The sequence below is a fragment of the Danio rerio genome, chromosome 22 (genome assembly GCF_052040795.2).
Source record: "Danio rerio strain M-AB ecotype USA chromosome 22, GRCz13ab, whole genome shotgun sequence".
NCBI classification, from domain to species: Eukaryota; Metazoa; Chordata; class Actinopteri; order Cypriniformes; family Danionidae; genus Danio; species Danio rerio.
Window position 1 is genome coordinate 17,187,501 of NC_141042.1, and position 18,746 is coordinate 17,206,246.

At 37.2% G+C, this 18,746-nt stretch overlaps 1 protein-coding gene across 35 annotated transcripts in view; it reads right to left on the minus strand.

The window, feature by feature from the left end:
- The window catches only part of patj (PATJ crumbs cell polarity complex component), a 177,843-nt gene that overhangs the window by 92,802 nt on the left and 66,295 nt on the right, over positions 1-18,746 (minus strand). For 16 of the 35 annotated variants that reach the window (XM_087302462.1, XM_087302449.1, XM_087302466.1 and 13 more), the window contains 5 exon segments: positions 18,605-18,676; positions 16,523-16,700; positions 15,900-16,010; positions 13,319-13,378; positions 8,084-8,198 (listed from right to left, as the gene is read on the minus strand). In XM_087302462.1, coding sequence (XP_087158588.1) covers positions 8,084-8,198; positions 13,319-13,378; positions 15,900-16,010; positions 16,523-16,700; positions 18,605-18,676 — 536 coding nt within the window. 35 annotated transcript variants of the gene reach the window in all.

Below are 18,746 nucleotides of genomic sequence, written 5' to 3' on the forward strand. Positions count from 1 at the left end.
CACTGGACTTATTATTCATCATGCAGCAGAGAGAAAGATAGAGAGAGAGAGAAAGAGAAGCACTGCCGACTGATCTGAGGTCAGGAGCAACATTGAGCGATTTGAAGAGAAAAGGAAGGCTTTACACTTCAGAGTTCCTAGAACTATTGTTGAAAGTACACATTCATAAAGCATTAACTGGAAATTACTTTAGTAACAGGGCATTCCCTTTTTAATAGAACTAATGGCATGTCCAGGAGTTTTTAATTCATTATTTAATAATAATAAAAATAATAAAATCTCGTTATTAACAAAAGTCTGTTGGTCCACATGTGTATGTGGATGTGCTGAAACTGAAAACGTATTAATGAGAAAGACACTCTAGATTGTCTAAACAAATACGAACAGCAAGAGGGAAAGAGGGAAAAACGTGGGGTCTAGAAAATCACTGCCATTAAATGTCAGGCTGCAGCATTCTCCTTTGAACACTGGTGGTAAAGCTTTCAGCCAGTCAATTTTAAAACAGATATGATCTCCCAAGATACTTGATGTCAGCCAAGTTGGAAAGATGCCCTGCAGACGCCTCCTATTTTTTTCCAGGACACAAAACTATATGGATATAGAGTCATCAAGCAAGACATTTGACAATCATTATTTATACACTGCTTATTTTGAATATTTTGCTCATTACCTGTATGACAAACCATCTAAAATGATCTACCAGACCTAAAAAAATCATGTGAAAGAATTTTTTCCACAGCATTTTAGTCAGACTGGCCTCTAGACTTTGACTTGACTATTGCCAAACATTGATATGTTGTAGTTTGTTGATACGTTGGTTGGTTGGTTGGTTGATACGTTGGTTGGTTGGTTGGTTGATACGTTGGTTGGTTGGTTGATATGTTGATTGGTCGATACGTTGGTTGGTAGATACAGTACATTGGTTGGTCGGTCAGTTGGTTGGCTTGTCAGCTGTTCCGCTACAGATTTGCTGCTGTACTTGGGATCATTGTCTTGTTGCATGACCAATCCTTGGCTAAAGCATTTGCATTGGGATGGACACTTCCCAAAAAAAGACACTAATTTGAATAGCATCTATGCTCATGTTAATCAGTCTATTTTTCTATATGCTCAAGTTCATGTAATTGTGGATCCAGTCCAAATCCAGAGCAGATGGTTGTTGTGGTTGTCGATGAGTCAAGAGCACAAGATTCTTGCAAAGACCCCAGTAAGCCTTTCATTGCGTTGTATTGTATTAATCATGTCGGTTAATGTGAACCCCTGCCTGGTGACCTCTTTGGATCTGCATCTTCTCCATGAAGAATGCTCCTTATTCTCAAGCCCTGCGACACACAGGCCACAGCTCTGTCTTTTACATTTGGCCAGAGAAGAACTGGTTGCACTGGCTGATTCTGGTTCCTTCCAAGGTTTCTTCCACCGTCACTTGCTAGGTTGGGGCTTGTGGAGCTGTTCTTCGGTGGGTGTTCTTCCACATGAATATAAACCTTAGTGACATTGTAATAAACAATTGTAAAAAATGTAATTTAATTTTTGAACTAAACCGAAATGAATTTAACAGAACTGAATTTTCCTAGAATTACACCAGCATTTTACACCAATCTTCTGCCTGCCTGATATGCTGAAATGTCCCACAGTCAGAAATACTGTTATGGCCTTATTATTCTTTTTTCTTCTTCTGTGTTAAGCCGATCTGGCACAATCTACATTGTAAAAGCACTATAGAAATAAAGATGAAAAACTGAAGAACTTGCTCACATGGCTATATATACTAAATGTCTCAAAGAATACACTATAGATTGTCCATGGAATGTGATACTAAAAGGAAGATTGAGCATTTCTATTTGCCTCACACAGCGTGATACATCAAAGACCAAATGATGGACGAAGAACAGAGGATCCCAGACCACAAAACAAAACCATTCCTTCAGGGAAACTGTTAAAAGTGATGCTGCCAAAGACAGATCTGAGCAAAAAAAATGGGCCTTTTGGCTTCATCGTGGCGTTTTTTTCTGATTGACCATCTTGCAAGCCTCTTATAATTCATCAGCTTGACTGATGTTCTGAACTGAGATAAATAGCTCCTTCAAGGTCCCTGTTTCAACCTCAGACAATAGCCGGCCTTCTCCCCAGCCTTCACCGCAGATGCGAACAGATGGCGGCATTCACTCATTCTTATATGTGTATAAATCTAATGTAGAAGCAGCAGCATGTTTAGCATACTATATGCTAAAAAACGTTACTGCATTTTTAGGTGAGCAAATATGAAATGCCCAATAAACGTTTGGCAACGGAATATGATTTAAAATACAAAAATGAAAGCACATCAGCAAATCCTGACATAAGGGGTGGACTTATCTCATGTCCTACATAGCAAGGCAAACGCCCTGTAATCCTATTGCGACAAGTTTTAGGCAAAGTTTTCAGATTGTGTTTATTCAACATTCAATAAATCCGACACAATATTACTCTTATCTTAATCCACGAGCAGACGTTTTCTTATGTTGAGGGATTACATAAACTGCTGACTAGGTTGTCCTGAACGCACTGGAGTGTAAAAAAGAAAAAGCCCTCCAACTTAAGCGGTTTGGCATGTCGAGGCCTTTAGCAAAGCTGATGTATTGACTTCCATCAATCCATTTAAAGAATTCTTTGATTGGATCGACAGGAGCAAGTGCTTTAGCAGCTGATGAGGTAACCTAAAGTAATTTATCACTGACAGACTGGAAGGTAGCATGGACAAATATGTGCACCTCAAAATCTACACACCAGAAGACAGGCTTTACAGGTAGAACTGTTCAGGACACGGAAACAATTAAATGGATTATCAAATGTGATTAAAACCATAAGAGGTGTTTATCATGTACAGTATAGGCTGTTTTCACATGACATCATTGATGACATAAAAAATTCAGATGGAGGGCAGGAAGTGGTTCTTCTACATAGGAATTGCTATCAAAAAATCTAAATATTTCTGTTTTATGTTATTTATAATTGTTTATATCGGCAGAAATAGGAAATGCCAAACAGCTTTTATAGACTTCCAAAAGTTTTTGCTGAAAATGAGGGAAGTTCAAGAAACTGGCTGAAAAAATGGATTACAGCATGTAATAAACATTCATTAAAGCCACCTGCATGGTTAACCTAGTTAAGCCTTTAAATGTCACTTTAAGCTGTATAGAAATGTCTTGAAAATATCTAGTAAAATATTATGTACTGTCATGATGGCAAAGATAAAATATTTTGTTTATTAGAAATGAGTTATTAGAACTAATATGTTTACAAATGTGTTAAAAAAATCTTCTCTCTATAAAACAGAAATTGGGAAAAAAAACAGGGGGGCTAATAATTCTGACTGTATCTTATAAACATTTACATTTACATTTAGTCATTTAGCAGATGCTTTTATCCAAAGTGACTTACAAATGAGGACAAGGAAGCAATTTTACACAACTTATAAGAGCAACAATGAATAAGTGCTATAGGCAAGTTTCAGGTCTGTAAAGTCTAAGAAGGAAAGTATTAGTACTTTTTAAAAAAAAAAAAAGTTAAGTAATTTAGTAAAAAAAATTTTTTTTTTTTTTTGAGTACAGTTAGTGGTATATCCAGGGAGGCAATTGCAGATTAGGAAGTGAAGTGGAGACTAAATAGTTGAGTTTTTAGTCGTTTCTTGAAAACAGCGAGTGACTGCCGTTCTGATGCAGTTAGGGAGTTCATTCCATCAACTGGGCAGATTGAACGTGAGCATTCGCTAAAGTGATTTCTTCCCTCTTTGGGATGGAACCACGAGGCGATGTTCATTCACAGAACGCAAGTTTCTGGAGGGCACATAGATCTGCAGCAGTGAGAGCAGATAAGAAGGAGCAAAGCCAGAAGTCGCTTTGTAGGCAAACATCAGAGCTTTGAAATTGATGCAAGCAGCAACTGGCAGCCAGTGCAAACGGATGAGCAGCAGAGTGACATGTGCTCTTTTAGGTTCATTGAAGACCACTCGTGCTGCCATATAGGAAAAAAAACATTCGCATTTCACAATGCTAGTGTCTGTGGTCCTTTTCTGACTTGGTATGTGCAGATAATAGTTTGTAAAGACTTTCCTGTAGCAAAATGTGGTGAAAATCCTATTTGGCGATAATGGTTTGATTGCGCTGTATACATGTCTGTACTGTACTTCAATAATGTGATTAAAATCAGCATACTCCACGTCTTAATTCAATTTCTGTTTAGTTCGATAATGACCTTAATCAGATTTAATTAATAATAAAAAAATAAAATTAAAATCGCTGTTTACATGGTAGACTTTTAATCAGAGTATGTCTTAATTGTATTATAATCAATTTATTAGTGTCCATGTAAATTGTGGAGATTGAGGGAAACAGCAGAAGCATCAAGAAGTGGCATTTTGTTAAATTTGATATGTAGCTTTACTAGTAATCTAGCTGGTGATGTATAACAATAAAAAAACAAGTTCCAAGTACATTTAGAGCCTTAAAAGTGGGATATTTTACCCCATCTTGCAAATTTTTCACTTGCAACTTGCACAGTAGATGTGATTGATCCTTATTCCCCACATTCATGACATGCACAAATAATACGACGTTAATCGCGTATACAAATTATTTGGTATGAAGTTTACTCACGCAAATACTTAGTTCTGAATTTGATGTGAACCAAGCATGAGAGTGTGTGCTATACATTAAGGTCGGCAACCTGAAATTCAAGGACAACTACTGAAAATGTTAAAAGCTCCCTATGTTCAGTTTCCAATCAGGATCCACCGCTACATTGCCACATGTTCAATTGGACACACCGCTCAACTCACATGTGTCAATGCCAGTTCCTGGAGGGCCGGAGCTCTGCACATTTTAGTTTCAACCCTAATTAAATCCACTTGATCAAACTGATGGAGTCATTCAGGTCTGTTTGAAAGCTACAGGTAAGTGTCTTGAAGCAGTGTCGGAACTAAACTGTGCTGGGCTGCGGGCTCCGGGAACTGGCTTTGACACCTTACGTCCTACATCCCACCGACCATCCCCCAGAATACAGCAAATCTCACTTAATTTCACACTACAAAGTTTTCACAGGACATGCTCATTGGATGGCATCCAGAAAGAGAGACAGTCAAAAGACCATAGGAGGACAAAAATGAAAAAGAGATCTGGAGACGCCGCACTGCTCGCATGGCATATTGAGGATCATGAAAGTGGAAAGAGATTAGAGCTGCGGTGTGACGCTGAGAAAGTCTGAGTCAATGAGATCTGGTGCTGGGATGCCTCATAGTGTGGTTTTCAGTAATGCGTTTCAAGCACTGGCTAGGTTTGAAATAGAATAATGGTGTATGGCGTAAAGCATAGACTGTGCATTATGTGCAATGATAAATGGTTCAAACAGAATATGATAGGTGCATGAACTTAGCATGCAACATGTTTAATTCAGCAGGTACGTCCTAGTTATTACAATGAAACACATTCATCCATGTCATCTTCAGTACACTGGGATGCAGTATCTAGTACAGCGCTTCATGTGCTGCACATTATATATTATAATTGCATATGATTTGTTTTGTTTGATAGTGATAATGGAGCTTCTGATGGATAGTCTAACAAATAAAAGATATGTATGTGTGAGCATAATTACATGTATAGTAGTAATAAAAGAGTAAGATTTTATTTGATTTTAAAGAAGTCTCTTAACAGTCACAAGTACAGTGAAAAGTAGGGGTGTTAATCTACACTGGTCTCACGGTTTGGTTCGGTTAAGATTATCATGCCATCGGTTCGGTTAGATTCCATAAACAATTTGATAGTTTGCTTAGCAACATAATTCTTGTATTAAAGATGCACAATTCATAAACATATTTATATATTAATTGTAAGGACGTCACAGTGGTGCAGAAAACATGCATATTAAATGTATCAAACAAAACTTAAGTACATGCACAGAACAACACAAACATTTATAGCAAATAAACTAATGTAAATATTATCCGGCTTGCTTTTTGAGCGTGTTCTTAACATGCCTCTGATTAATCACGCACTCAACAGAAAAGACTGCGATTGTCTCGAGCGGTTAGCGTGGCTCTTGTGGTCTCCTCCCTCGCCATAGTAAGCTACAGCCATATAACGCATATGTGATAAATGACCTGTACATGATAACCGGTTATGATTATTACTAAACCGAAACTGAATTGTTCGGGTCTGCATTACAGTGCATCAAAACAAAATACAATTAATTTTGACACCCCTAGTGAAAACGATATTTTTGTAATATTTTCTATTTTTCTATTCCTGTGATTTAAAAACAAAGTTTTTAGCATCATTACTCCAGACATATAATCCTTTTGCTGCTCGAAAACGTATTATTATTATTATGTTGAAAACAGCTGAGTAGACTGGTTTCAGGGCACTTTGAGTACTAAATTCAACACCCTTTATGAAAAAGAAAAACTGCTAAATTAATTTGTATAATTTCTTTCAAGTTTTTCTTCATATCATTTATATGGGGAAGCACACATTTCTGCTTTTTAAAATACTGAAAAACAATGGATTCCAATACTGGAATTTAAAAAAAATTTATATTTTTTTTTACAAGCGACTAAATGAACAGTAAATTTGAAAACATACAAAAAAATGTAACAATTTCAGCTACCTAATTTATTTGGGGTTCTAAACTTGAAAACTTGTATGTTTAATAATTATGGTAATTAAGTACATAACACTGGATTTATTTTAAATTTTAATAAAAAAACTAGTTGAAACAGTACTTAACTTAAATGGTTTATGCTATGTAAAATACCTCTGATTGAAGAGGAAACGGTCATTTGGCTAACAAAGTTTGTTGTCCGAACTTCATTTTGTTAGATGTTGTCAATAGATTTTGTCGTAACTTGAATATATTGATGAAAATTGTTGCATTAATTTGGTCCAAACAATATTTTTAGAGTGCATATATACACCGACTCCATGATATTGAACTGAATCTATAAAAAAAACAAAAAAAAAAACTTAACAGTAAAAAAATACTACTGCCACTACTACTACGAATATTAATAATCATTATTATTAACACAATTTCTTGAACAGCAAATCAGATATTAGAAAGCATTCAGAATGACCATGTGAATCTAGTAATGTGAAAAACTCTGCTTAGAAATAACAGGAAAAAAATACATTTAAAAAAAAATATTCCAACAGAATTCAGTCATTCATTTTAATCATTTCATGATGATGCGATGGCGTGCTTTATCTGCCTGATTCCCGCTGAACTGACCTTCTTTTCGGTCATCCAATCCTGCACTGCTTTACATGGATTGGGAAAAACTGCACGTAAAAAAATGTGTTCTATGACCTTAAACAAATGTTTCTGTTTTTATATGATGTGGTAAAATTTTAAAAAGAACTTTTAAATGTATGTGTTAAAGATGTAGTGATGTGTATTAGAAGGATATTTAATATCTTAAATCATAATTCTTTGGCTTTGGGGAGAATCAATGGAGATATGCTGCTGGCCTGACAGTTTACTTTTTTTACCGTTTAGTGAGCAGAAAAGTACTCTTTAAACAAAAAAATTAAATAAAATTTTTCAAAAATTCTAAAAACTTTAGAACAATGGTAGAGTGTGTGTGTGTGTGTGTGTGTGTGTGTGTGTGTGTGTGTGTGTGTGTGTGTGTGCGTGCGTGTACTGTTTAAAACAGAAATTTGTATAATCACATGGGTATGCTCTAGGTATTACAAAATTGAGGTGGTTTATGAGGACAAACCTTGTGTTTTGTAAATCTAAATGCTTAAAAATTATACTTAAGAGGCTCTTTTCACATTCAAAATTTGCCACAGGTTTCCTTTGAGGTGGTTGGGTTTTAGAGATAGCGGTTGAATAAAATGATTTTTACAGTATAAAAATATTTAACGGCTATGGAGAGTCCTTGTAAACCAGCAATACCAACACAACACAACAAATGTGTAAACACAAACAAACATATACACTCAAACACATGTAAATTATTCAGGCATATAAAAAATCATAATATGCTCAACAGAATGTCAGTTTGACTCCAAACACAGCAAGTGTGTAATGACCAGCAGTCTCTCACCTGTATCCTGCTCATCCTCCTCCTCCTGCTCCTGCTCCTCCTCCTGAACTTGACTAGGGGGTCTGTAGGGTGGGGGGAGACGCATGGGTGGAGGAGCAGCACCCTGTCCTGCTTTCTGCTTTGCACAAAACCAAAGAAACCGAGAGTGAGAACAATGCCACAGGACACATGCAAACAGGGGTGGACTGGGACTAAAAATCAGCCCTGGCACTGTAGCCACACCAGCCCACATTACTACACCAACACAGCCCCATGCACGGACACACACATTCACTACTTATTTTGGTGTACAGATGGTGAAATAATATAAGCAGTACCATATATGTAATAGATATTTAAACATTAAATGTATGTGACTGGAACAAAAACAAATTTATATATGCGATCATTCATTCATTTTCTTTTCGGCTAAGTCCCTTTAATAATCTGGAATCACAACAGCGGAATGAACCGCCAACTTGTCCAGCATATGTTTTACGCAGCAGATGCCCTCCAAAGTGCAACCCACTGTGAAACCCCTGTACACACACATTCACATGCATGCACTACGGACAATTAAGCCTACTCAATTCACCTACAGCACGTGTTTGGACTTGTGAGGGAAACCAGGAAGAAACCCACGCGAACATGTGTTGGAAACACCAACTAACCCAGCCGAGGCTCGAAAAAGCAACCTTCTTGCACCCCTCCGCTGCCCTCTTTCGAGACTATTTCTGTTCATTTTATGCATTTTGGCAGAGTTTAACTTTTTTTTTTTTGCTTTCTCTGAGCTTTTCTGCACCTCCTTTCCTTTTTTATGGTCCATTTCTGACAATTACCTTGTGTTGCACTTACTGTTTTTTTGACATTCTAGCCAGATTTTGGGTCAGCCCAACTCGAAAGCAGTCGGTCATTGCTGATTGGGCCAATGCTTAACATTTATTATTATTATTACTATCATCATCATCATCATCATCATCATCATCATAATACTCACATCTTGCAAGAGATAATAGCTGCCTGCATGTAAAAACAATACAAATAAAAAAAATGAAAAAATGAACAAATTGCTGACCGGCCCACATTTAAAAAATGGTCCGGCCCTTCTGGCATTTGCCAGAATTGCCAGATGGCCAGTCCGCCCCTGCATGCAAACAAATAAACTGAGAGAGATGAATGCGCGTGAACACTGCTGGAAAACACTATAGCTACAGAGATAGAAAAGCTCATCTAAAATGAAAATAATGTATTCCCCAAACAAAAGAATAACTCTTTTGAATCGGATGTTTTCAATTAAATGATACATCCAATTTGAAAAAAAGCCAAATGCTTTGTTGACCAATCAGACTGATTCACCGCTCAGATGATGACTCGGAGGCTGAAAACAGAGCACAAGTTGCATGAAGCCTATTATGCCATTTCTCTAAAGCTCTTCTATTGGATTTTGGGTTGAAATGTTCCTGAAAAGGCTTAGAATACCAACAATAAGAAAGGATAAGAGAGCTCAATAGAAAGAGAGAGCGAGAAACGTGAATGATAAGATTGAGAAGAAAGCCACCAATGGTAGAGGGTGGAAATTAGAGGATGGTTTATTACGAGAAGTGCCATCCAAAATGTTATTGTTAAAGAAACGCCTCAGGAATTGGACATGCAGATTAGTTTCTGGATTGCCACTGACTGTTCAAGTTGTTATCAAGATGTAATAGACCATTTGCCACTTGTGCTTTCATTAGACCTCATGTGCTTTAAATGCACCCTGACTCGGTTCACGGGTCAATGGGAGACTAGTAGATCCATTCTAGTAAGTGAATATGTAACAAATTTACATGCAAGTAAGTGTTTCAGTAAGTTATAAAGTACATCCAGGCAGCTGTTATCGCAGAATAAAGCCTGACAGGATTATCCTGGCCAAATTTTCATCAATTGGCCTTTACCCATGATGGCCTCCCATTCATCCACATCCACTGAATTGGCTGCATCACTTTCTCTCCACTCCACCAATAGCTGGTGTGTGGTAAGCGGACTGGCGCCGTTGTCCTAGGGCTGCCGATGCATCATCTAAGGGGATCCTGCAACTTGGAGGTAGTGTGGAGAACCCGCCCTCATGATTGTAAAGCGCTTTGGGTGTATGGCCATACACAATAAATGCACTATATAAACACACTTTACTTGACTTACTTACAGAACGTACTTATAAAACAATGCTGATAACACTGAAGGGCTTTATTATTTGATAACAACTGCTTGGCAGTAAATTTTCCCTCTTATTACACGGCTACTTGCTACAAGATGTAAAAATTAGACAAACAAAAGTTGACAGAATTGAGTTGCAATAGTTTGCTAATTATTTAAACACAAAACTGACAGAGGCGAACATAAACGAGCCTCTGCTATTAGTTTCAGTTATTATCTGGGAATAACATACCTTGGCATGTCGTGACAGACCAATCAGAATCAAGTATTCCAGACAGCTGTGTAATATGCTAAATCTACTCAATGATTGTTTGTGTGCATGTATAGCGTTTTCTAAAATGTTCCATGCATTTTTTTTGCAAAGCAACACGATGCAACTTCTCAAATGTTTTAGGTTTTTTGCAGATTGCTTTACAGTTTTTAATGTTAAAGATTTAATTTTCAAAAATGTAGTTTTTCAATAAAATGCACTAAATAGCAACTTCTAGGATGTACAGAGTTGTTTTTAGGACATTTGCTATGTGATTTCAATGTGTGATTAGTTATTTCTGAGCAGTTTTACCAAACCTCTAGGCAATTTCCTCTAGAACAGAGATTTCCAAACTCGGTCCTAGAGGGCCTGTGCCCTGTAGATTTTAGCTCCAACTTGCCTCAACACACTTGCAAAGATGTTTCTAGAAAGCCTAGTAAGAGTTTTATTAGCTAGCCCTGGTGTGTCTGATTGGGGTTGGAGCTAAACTTTGCAGGACACCAGCCCTCCAGGACAGAGTTTGGACACCCCTGCTCTAGACTAAGTTAACAGCTGAAGATTAACACTTAAAACATTTGACAACAATGTCTAACCACTGTTAACCATCTCTCAACAGAGCCATAACTATTATAGCTTGCGTTAGCCTCCTCTAACAGATCTGTTACCATTAATCAGCTAATGCTTTAAGAAGAATACCATATAGTTTCCATGCTCCTGAGAGCCACACTTACTGCTGATTAATAGATAATGAATAGTGGATGTACAAAACAGAAGGAAAAAAAAAGACTTAAATTGTGAATACAGCAATTAGCATTTTTGGCTAATTTTGCTAAATTAGCAAATAAACAATTTAGCACATATTATGTGGCATTTATAAAATACTATGAAACATAATCCGTTGCGCTTCCCATTTTTAGGATGCAAATTTCCACTTCTTTCTGAACACAGCATCGGAAGTTAAAGAAAGCATGGTCTTTTTTTTTTTCTTCAGATACGAGCTGAAATGTTAATTAAATTTGCAGGGTGTAATTAGAGGGCCGCATATTCTGATTGCGGTGAATAATCACGTAGCCTCAGGAGCCGAATGCAACGAATGGATGAAGGAGCAATTAGGCAAATTACCGTAATTTCAAATTAATTGCTAGATAAAACCGTTTTTAATCAAAATACGGTGACTCCAGAGGTGTCTAGAAGACTTCAGACCAGGATTCTTCCACAGGTCTCCTGGGAAGAGACACCATTTCTCAGTAACATCGACTGCTCCTCGACTGCACGTTTGTCCTCTTTTCTTTGCATTTTTTTTTCTTCAGATTCTGGGAATTGACAGATTTGCGGTGGATTGTGCTTTACCCCGAGTGAAATCCAGCTTTAGATGCTTGCATTAGTGGACACAGACATGCTAATAAATAAATGCAGTATTGACTTTCCTTGTAAAGAGACCAAAGTCCGATCATTAAAGGCAGCAGGGATTTAATAACTGATCATTACAGACAGTTCAGGTCCAGGGAGAATCATTTTGCAGACAGATATTCTGTCTCAACGTATGCATAATTAAAAATAAAAAATAAATTAATTATCGATATACAGCCACATCGCACTGCTACTCATGTGATATTGCTGAACTGTTTATACAACAGTTCAACGGCACAATAAAAACATGTGTATAAAATAGAAAATCAGACACGGAGAGCCTCCAAACCCTTTTGTAAAAGAAACTACTCGATATGGCATTCCTTCACATCTGCAGCTGACGTCAGAACAGTGGAAACTGTTGCTACTTCACCAACATCACTTAAAAGCTAGTGTTTGAATGATTCTCTAGTGTAATATCTAAAGTGATGACAAAACAGGTGATTTTGCTGGCCTTTTAAGATTATAAGGCTGAACGGCATGAAATGCCACCTCAGTCTACAGAGATATCTCACAGTATTTCTCAGTTGCAATATGAAGATCACAATATTCCTATGGTATAAATACAGTGCTACAACATACAAAAGAGAAAAATCGACTTAGAAAGTCATTTACCAGTTTAATAACGATTTAATCAGCTGTAGTTTGAAATTAAGCTGTTTTCTCTAGGGGCTTATTATGTGGTCTGTCTCCATCTTGTGGATGAAGTTTGTCAACCATCTTTGCTCAAAGACTGCGCTGTCTCTCAGAAATTATAAATATTTTAAAACAGGCACTATCTTTATAAATAAACTGCATAGTTGCAATCTAAACAACTACATTCTCCACTAAAAAGCCTCAAATGTACATTTTGTTGTCCAACAGCAGCAATATTTATCAAATTGTAGAGTGTCCTCTGCCTATTGCTGTATGTGGGCGGAGTAATAGACATGGGTGAAGGGTTAAGAGGCTGGACGCAAAGCTATCAGCCAATAAGATTCAAGAACCAGAAAGAACTGTTGTGTGTGTGTGAGAGGGGGTGTGTATATCACACACACACACACACACACACACACACACACACACACACACACACACACACACACACACACAAACACACAAACACACAAACACACACAAACACACACAAACACACACAAACACACACACACACACTTTTACTAGTATAAAATTAAAAGGTTGACCAACATGCAAGTAAACAAACAAAAAAATAAGTTAGAAATCAAATCCACATCTAATAAAATAAAATTAATTGTAATTAACAAAAAAATATGTTTATTAAGTAATATAATAGAAAATAATAATAATAATAATAATAATACTTACAATAATTGTTATTTTGTTATTGTTACAAACAATTAACAATTGTTATTGTTATTAAGTTTATATTTAACTTGACTCACCTGTGCAGCTTTTCTCTTAGCCTTGTGCTGTTTAATGCTAGAGGCTGTGACTGAAACAGGCTGTGAACACACACACACACACACACACACACACACACACACACACACACACACACACACACACACACACACACACACACACACACACACACACACACACACACACACACACACACACACACACACAGACACAGACACACAGACACAAAAACACAGACAGTGAACCTCACGTCTAACAAACCCGGACACATCAGCTCAAGAGATTTGTGTTCCCAGACTGAGGCTGAGAGCGAACAGAATCAATTATCTCAGACAGAGAAAGACATCAATCATTGACGTCCCGTTAGTGTCGCTATTACAACTCCAAGCATCCAATCAGGAGGGATTAGCACAGGCATGCTAACAGGGCAATGTATGACATCATGAGTTGGAAGGTTGCAAAAGTAGCCAATATGTGTTCAAACTGCACTCCTCAACTGCATATACATAACTTAAATATTTATAAATAAATGCAATAATATTATTCAAATATACACTCACCAGCCACTTTATTAGGTACACCTTTCCAACTGCTTATTAACATAGATTTCTAATCAGCCAATCACATGGCAACATCTTTAGAGTTTACAGAGAATGGTCTAAAAAGAAAAAAATATCCAGTGAGCGGCAGTTTTGTAGGTGCAAATGCTTATATGGTGCCAGAGATCAGAGGAGAATGGCCAGACAGGTTCGAGCTGATAGAAAAGCAACAGTAACTCAAATAACCACTCGTTACAACCGAGGTATGCAGAAGAGCTTCTCTGAATGCACAATATGTCTAACCTTGAGGTGGATGGGTTACAGTAGCAGAAGACCACACAGGGGGCCACTCCTGTCAGCTAAGAACATCATGGACGTGCAGCTTACAAATCTGCAGATGATGCTATCATGTCAATATGGACCAAAATCTCTGAGCAATATTTTCAGTATCTTCTTAAATCTACAGTATATGATGAAGGATTAGGGCAGTTCTAAGGGCAAAAGGGGGTCCAAGCCAGTGCTAGTAAGATGCACATAATAAAGTGGCTGTTTAATGTATAAGCATTTAAAACAGGGGTGTCCAAACTCAGTCATGGAGGGCCGATGTCCTGCAGATTTTAGCTCCAACTTGCCTCAACACACCTGCAAGGATGTTTCTGGAAAGCTTAGTAAGAACTTGATTAGCTAGCCCCGGTGTGTCTGACTGGGGCTGGAACTAAACTTTGCAGGACACCGGCCCGCCAGGACCGAGTTTGGACATGCCTGATTTAAACCAACAAAGCATTATATATGAGACACACACACATAGTAAGGAAAACTATCAAATGACTTTCTATAATATATTGTTTTGAGAGTTTAGTTTAACTAGAATAAAGCAGTTCATGAATATAAAAAAATCTATATTTATAATACGATCAATATAGTCAATATTATTAGCACTTAAGATTTTCTTTTTATGATTTTAAATTGTACCTACCCTTTGATGCACTACATGGGTCTAAAGTAACCCATCTATGCCTATTTTTTCTATATCTATTTTATAGCTTGTGCAACAAAGGGTTAAAGCTCAAATACCTAGTAAAATAATATGTACTGTTATTATGGCAAAGACAAAAAAAAGCAGTTATAAACTAGTCATGAACCCTTTTGTTTAAAAATGTATTTAAAGAGTCTATTAAGCAGCACTTGGAAAATATTTAAATGAAGGAAGATGACTAATTTCCCCCTTTAACTGTAAATGTTATTAAAAAGCAAATGTAGTTTGAACATAATAGGTAGGTTTATAATGTGGTTTCCCAACTTGAGAGATTTTTTACTGTGTTTTTAATCACATATGTGAAGTCGATTATTAATCTGTGATAATTAATATGTGATCAATTACATATGCGAAGTCAGAATTATTAGCCCTCATTATTTTTTTTCCCAGTTTCTGTTTAACGGAGAGAAGATTTTTTCCACACATTTCTAAACATAGTAGTTTTAACTAATTTCTAATAAAATTAAGGTGACAATTAAAGGCTTAACTAGGTTAATTAGTTTAACTAGGCAGGTTAGGGTAACTAGGCAAGTAAATGTATAACGATGGTTTGTTCTGTAGACTATCGAAAATACAGCTTAAAGAAGCTAATAATTTTGACCTTAAAATGTTTTAAACTGCTTTTATTGTCGCCGAAATAAAACAAATAAGACTTTCTCCAGAAGAAAAAATATTATCAGACATACTGTGAAAATTTCCTTGCTCTGTTAAACATCATTTGGGAAATATTTATCAAAGGAAACAGAAATTCAGAGGGGGGCTAATAATTCTGACTTCAACTATGTAACAAAGCTTAAACAATCCAAGAACCATACTAATGCTAAAATAGATGAAAAAACACAGGTAACTGGTGGCCCTCAAGTGTAGCACCATTTACCAGTAGCGCTCAGGGGAATGATCATTGTTGAACTGGAAATGAATTGGCCTTATTTTGATAAACGCAAGCGCCCAGGCGTGAACTGCGGGCTCCTATCTGAGGAGCGCAGCGGCAGCAGGAGATGATGGGGTTTTAAATGGCAGGTTTACCCGTGGAGTGGAGGACAGGCTCTGCACAATGAAGACCACGGGGCTCGGAGCTGCTTTGATGGTCTGCACTGCCTCCTCATGGCTGGCGTTCTGCAAATCCACTCCGGAAACCTATTCAAGCCAGAGGACAGAGAGAGAGAGAGAGACAGAGAGAGAGAGAGAGAGACAGAGAGAGAGAGACAGAGGACAGAGAGATAACAGAGGATTTAAAGGGGACATGTGGTTGAAATTAGGTATTTTTGAAAAACAGATTTCTCCATTATTAATTATTTTTATAAATCATGTTTTTTTTAACACATCGAAGAGATGGTTTTTAAAAAAACATAATTTACGAAAATCAAATAAAAGCTGTTTTTTTTTTAAAATAAATACTTAATGTAAAAAAAAAAAAAATTATAAATGAAAATAGACAGCACTACCAATTTGTAAACCTAAATAAGCCAGTATTGCAAAGAATAAAGACGTCATTTACATACTGAATAACTACTTTTGGTCAAATAAACAAAATAAGCTGCAAATCAGAATAATGAATTGACGAAACAAAAATGGTCAGTCAGCAGAAAACAGCAGGTGTTTGGCTTGTATGTGAAGAGATAAAGGAGCAGTATGTGTGAATCTCAGACCTGTAGGATCTTGTCTCCAGTTTTGAGGGCACCGGTGCGTCCAGCTGGACTGTCTGCTAGCACCTGTTTGATGAAAATGCCCTTCAGCTCCTCTCCGTTCTTCAACCTCTTTATAACGGTGCGGCCGCCCACTATACTGATGCCCAGAGACTCCTCCGGCTCTGCCCACACCTCCACTCTGAGACCCAAAAAAATTATAAAAAATTGTAAATTTGTGACGCAACACAACAAGGCAATGTGACACAACGAGAGGCTACTTAACACAACATGACACAACAACGCAACACAACAAGAGGCTATGCAACGTGATGCAATGCAAGGTTAAACGAGATGTGAAAAAAAGCAATGTGACAATAAGAGGCTACGAAACTTGACAAAAAACACAGGTGATGTGACAACATGACACAAGAACGCAATGACAATACAACACAACACGAGGCTACGCAACATGATGCAACATGACATGATGCAACAACGTAATGTGACAACGCAACACAACAAGAGACATTGTAACGTGACAAAACAACGTGACACAACGAGAGGCTATGCAACGAGACGCAGTGCAAGGTTATTTAATGTGACGTGACATGACAAAGCAATGCGACAACGAGAGGCTACGCAACGTGACGCAACAACGTGATGCGACAATATGGCACAACAACGCAAAGACAATGCAACACACCTAGAGACTACACAGCGTGACGTGACAAAGCAACATGACACAACAAGGCTACGCAACACGATGCAAAGCGAGGTTACGTAAAGTGATGCAACATGACAAAGCAATGTGACACAATGAGAGGCCACGCAACATAAGCAACATGACACAACAATGCAACAAAATAACACAACAAAAGGCTGTGCAAAATGACGCGAGGCGACAAAGCAATGTGACAAAATGAGAGACTACGCAATGTGACTGCCAGGTTACGCAATGTAACACAAAGAGAGGCTACTCAACGTGACGCAACAACATGACACAATACAACAAGAGGCTACACAATGTGACAAGGCAATGTGACACAACGAGAGGCTACGTGACTGCAAGGTTACGCAATATGACGCAGCGTGACGTGAAAAAGCAATGTAACGTGATGAGAGGCTACGCAATGTAACGTGACGCAACACAACATGACACAAAAACACAATGTGACAATACAATGCAACAAGAGACTACACAACAAGACACAACAACGCGATTTGTCAATGCAATACAAGAGGCTACGCAATATGACGTGACAAAGCAATGTGACACAACGAGAAGCTATGTGACAATGCATGGTTTCGCAATGTGACGCAGCGAGACGTGACAAAGCAATGTCACACAAGGACAGGCTACGCAATGTGACAATACAATGCAACAAGACACAACTATGTGATGTGTCAATGGAATACAAGAGGCTACGCAATATGACGTGACAAAGCAATGTGACACATCGAGAGGCTATGCAACGTGATGCAACGTGAGGTTACACAACACGACGAGACAACGTGACAACAAGAGGCTAAGCAACGTGACAACCTGACAATTGGAAAGTTTTTGACTACTTTGCTGAATTCAGCACTGCATGTTTGAATTATATATTTTAAATATAAAACAAATATAATAACCTGTATATATGGACACAAGACAATCATATACATCTTTTTAAATTATTTTCAAAATGTTATCTATAATGCATATTAAAATGTATACTTTTTATTTGGTACATGAATGTACATATGTGTGGGTGTAATAATTTTATAGATTTTAACTTAATAAATTACAAACATAAAATAACCAAAAAGGCTTAATTTCATAAACCTTTAAAAGATTACATACATTTGTTTTGATATACATTTTACTTTCTACTATTGTTAATAAACAATTTCTAAACGTTTCTACATTTTAACTTATTTAAAACACAATTATTTAAAGCAGACATTTCATTTTAGAAATAATAAATAGTACCGTTTAACTTCAGTTACTTCCAAATGTTTTTGACATAAATTTGTTTACATTTTGTAACTTGCACAATAGATTTTTGTCAGTACTTTAACATTTGGAGTGTGTAGAGTGTGTGTAGAGAAAGAGTGTTGCACCTGCGTGGAGGACCCCAATGGCTGAACACTGGCGTCTCTTCACCTTCTCCTTCCTCTCTTTCTGGAAGATCACTGTGAACAACACACACTCTACAGTTTAAATAACCAGTTTTTTTTAGGTCAACAAAAAAATTCTGAAATC